At 40.9% G+C, this 12,865-nt stretch overlaps 1 protein-coding gene across 22 annotated transcripts in view; it reads right to left on the reverse strand.

The window, feature by feature from the left end:
• The window catches only part of TCF12 (transcription factor 12), a 135,289-nt gene that overhangs the window by 48,106 nt on the left and 74,318 nt on the right, over positions 1-12,865 (reverse strand). For 21 of the 22 annotated variants that reach the window (XM_033166654.1, XM_033166649.1, XM_033166662.1 and 18 more), the window contains 2 exons: positions 8,763-8,895; positions 5,969-6,021 (listed from right to left, as the gene is read on the reverse strand). In XM_033166654.1, the coding sequence (XP_033022545.1) occupies positions 5,969-6,021; positions 8,763-8,895 (186 nt within the window). Of the gene's footprint in view, positions 1-5,968; positions 6,022-8,762; positions 8,896-12,865 lie in introns of those variants that run through there. The other variant, XM_033166669.1, reaches the window with a different exon arrangement.

Below are 12,865 nucleotides of genomic sequence, written 5' to 3' on the forward strand. Positions count from 1 at the left end.
GTACCTACAACTTTTAAAGTGAACTTTTAATCTGTGTAACAGCTACATCACACTCATATTTTTCAGGAATAGCAGAAACTGGATCAGCAACCAAATTGGTGAACATTGTAATGTTATTTTTAAAATACCTGTTTTGAGAGGTTTTTTCACAATAAGAAACAGCTTTCACATATGAAAATCACTTTCTTTCTCTCCCCACCTCTTTTCAATGCTTTTTTATGCCAACTGTGACACATTCCTCTTCATTTAAAGGGTGCTTGAGACCACCAGCATATTTTCAAGCTCTCAAATGTGATGAGTACTGACTACTCATCACATTTAGAAGTCCTAAATCCTTTTCACAGGCTCTCATGACATGAAGCCGCCCCCGCTCCCCATACAACATAGTTATTCAACTATAAAACCCTTATGCTTGAGAGTTGTATGTGAGATAGTGAGGCAAAGTAGAGTCTGGAAGGATGCCTTGATTATATGAAATGCTGCTATGGAGGCCACCCCACATATTGCCCAGGACGGGAGGTGTCCAATACTTTGTTCTAAGTGGTGCCCATTTATTAAAAGACACCTGCAGATCCTAGCTGAATGTCTGGTGTAAAATGAGCAACGTGAGACAATGGAATATATTTGATCTTACCCTTTCCTGGAAAATGCCATGAACAAAATTAAAGAGCATCTTTGAAACAGCAACAGCCCAAGCCTGCAACCAAGTAGAAACCCATTGAAGTGAACTAGCATGTATCCAGTATCCAATGGTATTGAAATATAAGAGCATATGAAAAGCCCTGCTGGACCAGGCCAGTGGCCCATCTAGTCCAACATCCTGTTCTCACAGTCACCAACCAGATGTCTGTGGAAACCACGCAAACAAGACCTGAGAGCAACAGCAACGATTTCCATCAGCTAGTATTCAGAAGCACATTGCCTCCGACAGCGGAGGGAGAACACAATCATCATGGTTAGTAGCCATTGACAGCCCAATAAAAGTTAGTGGTCACCATTGCCTCTTGCGTGAGCTAATTCCATAGTTCACTTATGTGTTGAGTGAAGCACTTTTATTTTGTCTGTCCTGAATATTCCAACATTCAGCTTCATTAGATGTCCATGATATCTAGGGTTATGGGGGGGGGGACTTTTCTCTAGGGGGGGGGACTTTTCTCTATCAACGTCTTTCTCACTATCCATAATGCCTCTCCCATCTTGGGCTCTACAGCCACAGCAGGTACTGAAACTCTCCCAACAGTTTGACTTATTCATAATATTCAAGACAGACTGATGCCACCATCATCATGTCTCAGCCCTACTAAACTAAAATCATCAAAATATGACAAATGCACACACCCCAACTAAAATAAAATCTTAAAACGTAAAGGCGGAAACAAATCCCTCTGCTAGATCAACTCTATAACTTTAGGTTTTCCTGTTTAAATCCTCTTAATAAACCATTGCATTGGTTACATGCCAAGATACAATCATTGGCTATCAAATTACTGCTGCAGTTTCGAAAGTTTCCTGTAGATGGCTGTATAATCTAATCCTTCTCCCTAATCAGAATACCATAATGTACTTTTAATCAAAAGTATACCCAATCGAAACGATCATGTAGCAAGTTTTAAAGCAAGCAACAGGAGGTCTTATTTTGCAGAGCATTCTACAGGCTTTTGGAAATTATGGCAATGGGAAGTGCTATGCTCAAATGGCATGAGGAGAGAAATGGAAAGTACAAAAAGGGGCTGCCAGGCTTCAAAGACACGATCGTCCTGGCACGCTGACACACAAATTTTAGACTGCTGGAAACTGGATATTGGCAGACACTAGAAAAGCCATTCAGTGTCCTTCCTCTTGCACATCCCAAATTTATTTTGGCATCACAGCACTCAGCAAACAGAGTACCCCCTACAAGTTTTTCCTTTGATGAAAGTCCTGGAAGCAGGATTTATGCCAGAGTCTGATGCAAAGTCCAAGGCCTTTTGAAATTAATTTAATCACACGAGTTCCTTCTATGTATATTCCTGTGTGCAAATGTTATCTGGCTAGAAGCAACCATCCGAAACACGATCTACATAATGTTCCATCAACTTCCACATCTATTATCTGTCTCCTTACCCAGAACTGCTTTAATGGGGCAGATAGAAGGTGGAACCCTAGAAAGCTTAGTAATAGTAGTATTATTAGGCAAACATTTGGCTTTCTTAAAAAGGAAGTGGTATGAGCCAAAAAACCCTTAATGATCTGGGACCTGTTTACTTAAATGACTGTATTTGCTCGTATGAACCAACTCAATTTTTAAGGATCTGCTCTCCAGACTTCCACTAAATAGAATGTGTTTGAGGAGTATCAGAGACATTGCCTTCTCTGAAGCAGCAACAATTCCTTCTCTAGGGAAATTTGCCAAGCCCTAAATGGTTTGCCTCTCTTAGGAAATACACTGGAGAAAGCCACAGCTAAGATGGACAGCTTGAGTAACTTTGTGATGTCAGTGGCCAGTAGCCCTTCATCCCATTTTATGTACATGGGGAGTCCTTCTTCATCCCACCCTTAATTAAATGATTAGGGCACTGACTAGCAATTGGACATTCCTTGTTGATACTTCAAGAAGCTGCAGAACAACCAACAACATCACCCATGCCTCACATGAAGGAAGTTGCAAGTTCCATGAAGGAGGCAAACATTACCTTGCAGAACAGACACAGAAAGAAAGGACTGTGGAGTAACCAACAGAGCAGCTTTCCTGGACACTGAATGTAGCAAAGCAGGACTTTTACTAGGCAAAAACCATTGAGAAAAAAGGACTGAGAAGGACTGTGAGAATGCACACACCCTTTGATGTGAAAGTCTCCTTTCCTTCTCAACAGCCTGAATGTTCTCAATTTGAGCAGCATTGAGAGACACCAAGTAAAACCAGGATGCTTACTGGTGAGTAAGCGCCACAGAACACAGTTAGGCTTCCTTTATAGTAAAGGTGCATGAGATCAAACTACTAAAGCTGCAGTCATATGCATATCTATTGTTGATGTTGGTGGAGCTTAAGTCTGAGTAGATCAGCTGCATGAAGAAGTTTGGGGAGAAAAAGAAATGAAACTGTAGTTATATTTGGGACAGAAAGGGTTAAGGAGAAGGAGGGGAAACACTGTTGTAGAGATAACTGCGATCATGTCTGAGGAGCGCTTTTGAATGCACGACTTTCCAGTCCATGCCTTTTGCATCCAACCCTAGCTACACACACAAATCCCTTGTAAATCCCTCCAATTTGTTTTCCACATGCATCATTTGTATTAAATATTAATACTGATTTTTAATTGTATTTTCATTCCTTCTTTTATTGAATGAGGAGATTCAATGTTAACTGCTGGCCTATTTTTAGCTCCTGCTTGGGAACTGAAATGGGGCAGGGGAAGATTCCTGAGGTTGCCATTGTGACCCTGAGTTTCCTGGGCAGCTATTCAGCCCATGAGCTTATGCAAGCAAAATCTGTTAAGAGTCTCTCCAGCTGTAAGCTGGCTTCCAGGTAAGCTGCAAGTTCATAACACAGCTGCCCCTCAGTCTGCCCAACATACATCTCACTTGCATCTGGAAGAAGAAGAAAAATGAAAACAGAAGCTTGGATTCAGTTGCTTTGTGAAACACAATGGAGGGCATAAACAAACCAGAGTAACAGCTCCACTTCAGAACTAATGCCAAAGAAGGAAAGATCTGGCCCATTTTACATCCACAACTTTCCTCCTGCCTTTGAAACAGCAGCAGCCCATTCTATTCAGCCTGCACAGCATTGAGTTATGACTCATCCAAGTGCACCTGCGCCATGTGTTAAGTACTGCTGAATAAAAGCCCAACACCTCCATTTACACAACAAAGAAACATGTTCTGCATCTCTCCCTCCTTTCTAGTTTGCTCTGAAAGGGAGGGATGGGTGGAAAATCCTGCCTGCATTTGATGTGGATTTTAAATACAGATTAATTTATTAACCATTTTCTCTACAGAATAAGACACTTTTAATACCACAGCAAAACCAAAAAGCATTAGATTATCACATTTATTGGTGATTTTTACCAAGCCACGTCAACCTCCCCCCCCCCCCCCAATTAAAGCCATTTATTCTCAAAGGACACATTTTGGAGCAAGGGAGATGAACAAACCGGTTGCTTGAAAGCATTCGTGATGTTAGGCTCAAGTTAGAAAAGACTTAATGAAGGCTTGAAAATCCACAAGGGCTTCATAAGGAACATCTGACTTGGTGATTTATGCATATTAATAACAGTCCTACTGAGGCAAGCCGAGCTGCACATGTCCTACGAATCTTAATGTCTTCAGCTCCACTGGGATTATTACCAATGTAAATTTCTAGGATTCTCAGCTATTAATCTGTCTGTCCTCCTGTTCAGCAACATAATGACTAATTAAACATCAAAAGACATGAACAGAATATAGTTCCTGGGCCACCCTTCTTCCCATGAGAGAAATGTGCATGACAGGGACAAGTAGGTAAAAGTGTACAAATATTTTACAAATCATTGCTATCAGATGTTTAAAAGCACTACAAAGGTGTAGCTAGACCAGGGGCAAAAAAATCACTTCACCCTAAAGACCACTTTAGCATTATTGATGACTCAAGAGGGATAAATCTAAGTTACACATAGAAAATCTCTACCACCATTTTAAGTTTGCATTTTGTGTGTGTGCATTCTGTTAACTCCCCTTTACTCTGTACATTACCACAGGTCATTTTGAAGCCCTTTATCCATGCTCATCTCTGCTTCCCGTTCTTTATTTCACGAAGGAGTGCTTCCCACTCCTCCTCTCTGTGTGTGCAATCTGCATCCCAGTTTTTTCCTGCTTTCCTGCCCACAGATCTTTCAATAGTTGCAGTCCCTTCTTCTCTGTGCACCCCACAGCACACTCCCCTCTTTTTGCCCAATCTATCTGTTCCTCACATCCTCCTCCTCCTCCTCACTCCATTCCTTAAGATTCCAATTTTCCTTCAATCTCTCTTTCACTCTTTCCCCTTCTCCCCACTGACTTGGGTCACAGCAGCAGAGAAGGCTTTCCCACTTCCAACAGTTCATGGTAAGGGAGACTTAGGACTCAGCAATATTAGTCAACATTAGCGGGTGGCACTGTGGGTTAAACCACTGAGCCTAGGGCTTGCTGATCACAAGGTCGGCGGTTCGAATCCCCGCAATGGGGTGAGCTCCCGTTGCTCGGTCCCTGCTCCTGCCCACCTAGCAGTTCGAAAGCACGTCAAAGTGCAAGTTGATAAATAGGTACCGCTCCAGCGGGAAGGTAAACGGCGTTTCCGTGCACTGCTCTGGTTCGCCAGAAGCGGCTTAGTCATGCTGGCCACATGACCCGGAAGCTGTACGCCGGCTCCCTCAGCCATTAACGCAAGATGAGCGCCGCAACTCCAGAGTCGGACACGACTGGACCTAATACTTTTATTAACCCCTTTACATTAGTAAAGAAAAAGTGTTTTATATGTATTATAAAACTGTGACACCAGATGGTGCTGTGGAGTCCCGTCTTTCTCCAACGTAATTTCCCACTATGAGGTTTACAACTCATTTTCCTGATTTTTTTTTTATGTGTCTAGATCCAGCCTCAGTAAAAGCGGACTGTTCAACATGTCTGGCTAATCGCAAGAGGATGAAAAACTTGACAAACTCCAACATGTACCTGCTCCAGAAAGAGGAAGAGCAGTGCAAATAGTTATAGAGATGGCCACAATTGGTTGCTAGGCTTATGTGGTGCAAGCCTCAATTAGATTTTCAAGCAGCCCTCACATCAGCATTAGCCAGGTTGGCCACTGGTCAGGACTGATGGAGCTTGAGTCCCAACAACTTATGGAGAACTACAGGTTAGTTATCCCTGCTTTATAACTTATTACTGCTCAATTTTACTCTTTATAACTGATACACAAAGAAAGCAATCCAATGGTAACTGTTTACTGAAAGATAGAACAACCAACAATACTTACAGATGAAGGCAAACCTGGGGGCACTTTTCTTACTTTCTTGGTCTGTAGAGAATCTGCATATGAAAAGCCACATTTTATCAACCAGCAGCATTAGCAATATTAACAGAGTAAATAGCATTGCCGAAGAAAAACTGCTTAAATGAGAAAAGAACTAGAAAATGTAGTCCTAAAGAGCAGAATAGTAGCAGGTGCTGTTATAAAACTCTTTTGCCCAGCTACTTATCTTCCAGATCCAAACACAAATTGTTTTTTAAAAGGACACTAAGAATTATGAATTAATTTTCAAGATCTAGTTTAAGAGTTGAACCAGTGGATTCAGCCCAGTAAACACACCCTCCCAAAAGAGTTCACCTACCAAAAGAACAAGTGATGGAATACCATGCAAATGCTTGTATTTTGAAAATCATCACCATATAACCAAAGAAGGAAATGGCTTATATGCTAGGGGAAAAAGAGACCTAAGTACGTGGCTACTGTTGCCTATTTGAAATGAGCCCCTCTACATGAAACAGGTAATTGGACAAAAAAACTGGGAACAATATAGAGCGTTATGACTCAAAAACAGTGGAGATCAGGGCCTCTAATTTGGGCTCCCACACTGTGGGTGCCCACCGTCAGTGCGCACTGAAATAACGACGTCGTGACATGACATCACATCATGTCATAATGGTGGCACGGCGCACACGCTCCGACGCAGCAGCGGCAACTGGACTGGGGCCTGCACCTCCGCTGTGGAGCCCCACAGCAGAGGCGCAGGCCCAGATCCAGTTGACACTGCTGCACTGGAGCACCAGAGGTAAGGTGGTGCTTGGTGGTGGTGGGTGGTGCGCAGAGGCTGTGGAGACGGTTGTGCGGCCGCTGTGGGTGGCGCACAGCGGCTTTTACAGTGGCAGCAGCACATGGAGGCAGTTGCGGAGGGGGGAGGCAGCCGGGCACAGGAAAACCAATTATGGGAACCAGGGCACCCAGGGCCCTGTGGAGATGGTGCACTTGCTGGAGAAAGATTGAGAGATATAGATATAGACACACACACACACCAGCTATGCCATTAGAGAACACTTAGAATCCAAGTCATATCTATTGTGTATGGTTTGTACCTAGCAATTTTCAAGAATCTTGCATTCCATTTCTAGTCTTTAGTGGTGTGTGCCTGCACTTACATGCCAAAATGGCAGCATTCATGCACAAGAACATGTGTTTTTCAGTCACAAAGGTAACATTTCTTGATACCCTAAAGTTAATCCATGGGTAGGCAACCTAGGGGCCAGATGCGGCCTAATCACCTTCTAAATCCAGCACGCGGATGGTCTGGGAATCAGCGTGTTTTTACATGAGTAGAATGTGTCCTTTCATATAAAATGCATCTCTGAGTTATTTGTAGGGCCTGCCTGGTGTTTTTACATGAGTAAAATGTGTGCTTTTATTTAAAATGCATCTCTGGGTTATTTGTGGGGCATAGCAATTTGTTCATTTTTTCCCTTCAAAATATAGTCCGGCCCCCCACAAGGTCTGAGGGACAGTGGACCAGCACCCTGTTGGAAAAGTTTGCTGACCCCTGCCCTAAACAATTGTGTCCTAGAACAGTTGGTCACAGAACCAACCAGGTATATAAAACAAGCCTTTGGTGAAGCAGAATAAACATGGCTTCTGCAAGGAAATGTCCAGTCTATTAGTGTTCTTTGGATGTCAACAAAACTAGAGGATCAAGCTGATGTTCTTTACTTGAACTTTAAAAACGCTTTGGACAAAGTACCTAATCAAAGACTCCTGTGTAAACATAGGATTCATGGAATAAGAAGCAACAGCTTCTTGTGGATCAGGAACTGGTTAAGACAAGTAACAGGAAGTTACAGTATTCCTGATATGAAGGTAAATGGCAGAGTCACCAATGATTGGTATTGGTATTGTGATCTGTGCTCTTTAACTTGTTTATAAATGATTTTGAGTTGAGCAGTGTGGTGGCCAGGTTTGCTGATAATACTAAGCTCTTCAGGGACTAAATAGGCCATTAGCCTGATCTAGCATGCTCGTAATGTGTCCTTATTGGGGAATGTTTAAGTACATGCTTCTGGTCAACAGTAGAAGTGAAGAACTGAGCCAGCATTCGGTTTGAAATCATTTATTTAAAAAACTATGCTGCCTCCCTTCACAGGCAAAGCATCTTCTTCCTGGTCCAGAAGAGAAGCTGCTGGGTCCATCTAAGGCTACTCTACTTATAACTACTGAAGACTGATCTGATAGCATTTCAAAATAAAACAAATCTGAACTGTGCCAAAGAAGTTTTTGTTGTGGCAACATAAAATATAATGAATCCTTCTTCTTTCTAATGATTTCTTAAATAATATTTAATCACTAGTGAATGACTGACACAGAGTGATGCAAGTAACTGACAAACTAGAATGTAATATACACTAACAGCAATGATCATTTCTGGGACATCATTCTGCTCTTGCAACTCTTTTGGGGTGGATTGCACACTACACATGGGGAATGGATGACTGAGGAGGAGTTACAGAAGGAAAAAGGCAGCAGATGCTACCTAATTTTGCGCTCAAAAGGGAAAAGTGCAATGTCAAGCTGCTGGCTCCCTCCTTCAGCCCACTTCAATGCTCTCCCACTTATATGAGTCCTAAGCAGCCAGGTTAAACAGAATATAAAATTAACAGAAGGTAATCTATAATTAAACACATTTCTTGGGGAAAATAATTGGACATCTCCCTGAAAAGAGTGCTCTCAATCTTAAAAATGTGATGTGGGGAAAGCAGCATTAGCTAACGTAATATGATTGACTCACCAAGAGAAGATGAATCATGAAGTGATCTTCGTCGTGGATTTGTGGAAGGATATGGGTAATATGATGTTCCGGCTTTTCCCGAGGACATCAGACCTGGACTTCCAAGCCCAATATCTGATCGAATCAGACTTGACTGCAAAACAAACCAACAGTGGTAGAACGTTAAAAGTCTCTCTTTTTCTGTGCCTAAATGTCTGGCACACACTAAGCTTTAAAGCAGGCACCCCCAAACTTGGCCCTCCAGCTGTTTTGGGACTACAACTTCCATCATGCCTAGCTAACAGGACCAGTGGTCAGGGGTGATGGGAATTGTAGTCCCAAAACTGCTGGAGGGCCAAGATTGGGGATGCCTGCTTTAAAGAGATAACAAGTCAAGGATTCAGGGAAAGGGATGAATGAATTTGCTAACATTGTCCTCCTAGTGGTGTTGGGGGAAGGGGTGGGGAGGGGAGAGTGCACAAGCCAAAGAATCATGGTGGCTTTGGCTTTCTTGTACTTCTTGTACTTCGTGTTGCCTAGACCAGGATTATTGTTTTTAAGAATGGTGAGTGGCACTAGAGCTGGAGTAAATGACAAGTGGAGCTACTTAATTCTAGTTTTGTCCCCATTCTCCTCTATGCTGAGTTTTACAAGGGAAACACTGAGACTGAGGAGGAGGAAAGTGGCAGCCAGGCCCCCCACCTCACCCGAGAACTCAGGCCAATGCTGAGCTTGTCTGAGGCTCAGAGCTGGAGTCTTGTTAGAATAAAGTTACAAACTCAAACAAAAAACCAGCCAGTTCCTGGTGAAGTCCCCTAACTAACCGACTTAGCCATTTGAGGCACGGGGCAAGTGTACCCAGGTGGCTGCCCCCTCTCTGCGCAAGTCTGTGTGCACCCATAAATAAGAAGGCAGGCAACTGAGGGCTTGCTGAGATTCATTTGCCCTAGGGGAGCAGCTTTCCACTGGTTTTTAACAAACTGATCAGTTTCAAAACAACTCAACTTCCAAGTCTTTTTTAAGGAAAGTGAAACTAAAAGCTGCTAAGTCCATGCCATGGCTGTGTTTGAAAAGGACTGGAGAAGGTAGTTACAGTAGTTATTTTCATTGCTGGTGGAAATGTATTAAGGTCAACAGATTTTGGAGTGAAATATATCAAAAAATTTAAAAATGCTGAGAGTCGCGTTTGAAAAAACCCCAGAGGCTTTTATATTAAGTATGATTCCCAAAAATAGACCTGAGGATAGAAAAAATAATTTTTTTGTATGCTTGTGCAGCAACCAGGTTACTTATAGCTCAAAATTGGAAAGGGGAAAAAATACCAACGGTCCAAGAATGGCAGAGTAAGCTAGTGGAATTTATGAACTTAGCTAAGATGATGGCAGTAATTAGAAACATACCAAAACAAAGATTTAAAGCTGAGTGGAAATATGTTGGAAGATTTTTTGAAAAAAGAGGGTGTAAAAACAGAGTTGGTGATTTGCTTAGATTGAGATACACACGGGGATAGCTATATTAAAGAGTGAATTATTTATATACTAAAGAGTGAATTATACATCTATTTATTTTTTGTTCCTATTCTTTTTCTTAATTTTTGTATGAGGTATAGCAAGCTATGAGCAATTATTAAGGGAAGTGATATACAAACAATTGGAAGTCAAATTTTAAATTGTTCTTTTTAGTATTTTTTGTATCTCCTTTTTAATTGTGTATTTTCTCTCTTTTTCTTTTTCTTTTTCTTTTGTTTGTAATAATTTGCTGATAATTTGTTTGGATTTTATTATTTTTGTTTATTGTTTGTCTACTTTTTGTATTTTAAGCATCTAAATAAAGCTATTTTTTAAAATTAAAAAAAGGACCGGAGAAGTGTGTGACACAAACTTAAGACAGCTCCTTCCCGCTTGTGATGCCTTGCTAAAGCAATATACTACAGTATTAGCATAACGTATTAGCATAGACTGGGCCTAAGTCTCAAATGATGTGGTTAATACATCAACCAATGACTAGTGAAAACCATGTGTTCAGCTTCAATCTCATATCACTGTTCAAAGAAATGTTAGTTGTGGGTTGTTGTTGTTTTTTAAAAAAGCCTAATTATTATTATTATTATTATTATTATTATTATTATTTTACAACATTTATGTGTCACTTGACTGCAGGGGCGCCAATTTGGACCCCTGACTGTGGGTACACAACACGCCACGCAGCATGTGATGAAATGACGTGACACATTATTTTCCTGGTGCAGAGGTCAACTGTGCCTTGTGCATGCTCCCCCACCCCAAACAATGGGGCTTGTACCCTGAGTACTACAACCGAACTCCACTTCCAATTGACTTTTTAAAGCCATTTGAGGAAAATTATTTCAAACTATTGGGTGGGGAAAACATTCAAACATAGAAAGAAATCCTGGTGTGGGACTCTATAATTTCACTGACATGATAAATTTAACGCATCAACAATTAGAAGCAATGTTTATGTAGTGATTGAAGCCGACACCTCCAATCAATGGATTAACAGCAACTGCAAAACCTGAAAGTTGCCATAGTTTGCCTGTCCCCTTCTCAGTTTTCTTCTGCATTAGCTGGGGGGTGGGGGGTGGCAGCTCCTATATTAAATTAACATAGTGCCATGACACCTTCCTAGATTTTGAGGATTCAGGGCAGTTTGTGCTAGTTTTAAAAAGTCATTCCTCTAAAAAATGTGAGTTAATTATTTTTCTGTATTATTGCTGATACTTGAAAAAGTTTTATCCAGCTTATTTGAAGTACTTCTGTTTGCGAAATCAAAATCAATACAGATGTAATTAATACACCACATTGATTTTTCTGCCTAGCACAACCAACTGAAAAGCGACCTTAAGATCTATCCTACCCTGAGGGCATCAGATAGAGATGGAATACTCCAACTCCAAGGATGATCATAACACTATGAAATAAGCTTTGTACTGTATTATCAATACCAGGCTTGCTCTTGACCAAGTGCCTGGGGTATCTTCAAAAACATAAGTTTGCTGACATGATACATGTAGCTTAGTTCCTAATGCTCTTAAAACTGAATTGGAGACTTCTCGCAAGCTGGAACCTCGTCTTCTAAACTCACATCCAATTACTAAAGGATAATCAATAGCAGGCAATTCTCCTGGAATACTGTCTAGCACTGCTTGGATTACTGTCCTCAGTAATAAGCACTCACTGCTGTAAGCTAATTCAAATATACCTAGCTAATCCACAAATAACCTCCAACAGACACCCAAAAAAAAAGTCAGTGACTACACAAATACCGCGCCGACTACTCACCAACCAATGAACGGCCAGAAACTATTTAAAATACCTAGGTGCTGACATCCATTTCCAAATAAACATGTTTAATTGAAACGGCAAGGTAAGTAAAGCTATTGATGAATTAAATATTTAAAATACTCAGGATATGAGTTTGGAAATCCACAAAACCTACAGCCACAGAGTAGTGTTAAGGATTATTCTATAGACTGGAGGACTACTGACTTCATTCTATTAAGCAAATATTTATAATAATCTACTATTTTAATAGAATTCTGTTATATTTTTGTCACATTTTGTCAGTGCATATGAAAGCTGCCTTATGAGACATATACCCCAGAGAGGTGGCTAAGATACACCTGTCATTTAAAGAACACTTCTTTTTCTTCCACTGTAAAACACCCACAATATCCCCTGAGGTGCAAGGCTATCCATCCAGCACCAAAAGAAACTTTGTTCTATCCATTATTTTGCACAGAACTCAAGGGATACCAAATTTGGATATAGTTTTAGGGGTACAGTCACTCCTATTGCTAAAAATATATATCGTTTGTTGGGTTTTCACCTGTTTTATGCTGTATGAAATCTATTACAATGAATAAGCTTACATTCTGCTTTGTTTTAATGTGTAAAGTGGCTTACAATAATAGAGCATCATAAATTATATAAGAACATATACAGCAAGCCATTCATAAAACAGCTATCACAATGGAGCACAACAAAACAATAAAATAGGAAAATCATCAAGAGGGAATAGCATTAAAACAATAAACAACGAAGGGTGATATACACTGTTTTATATAGAGTGGGTTGCAGCCAACCAAAATCTACTTAGAGTAGACC

This window comes from Lacerta agilis, chromosome 13 (assembly GCF_009819535.1).
Source record: "Lacerta agilis isolate rLacAgi1 chromosome 13, rLacAgi1.pri, whole genome shotgun sequence".
Classification (NCBI taxonomy): domain Eukaryota; kingdom Metazoa; phylum Chordata; class Lepidosauria; order Squamata; family Lacertidae; genus Lacerta; species Lacerta agilis.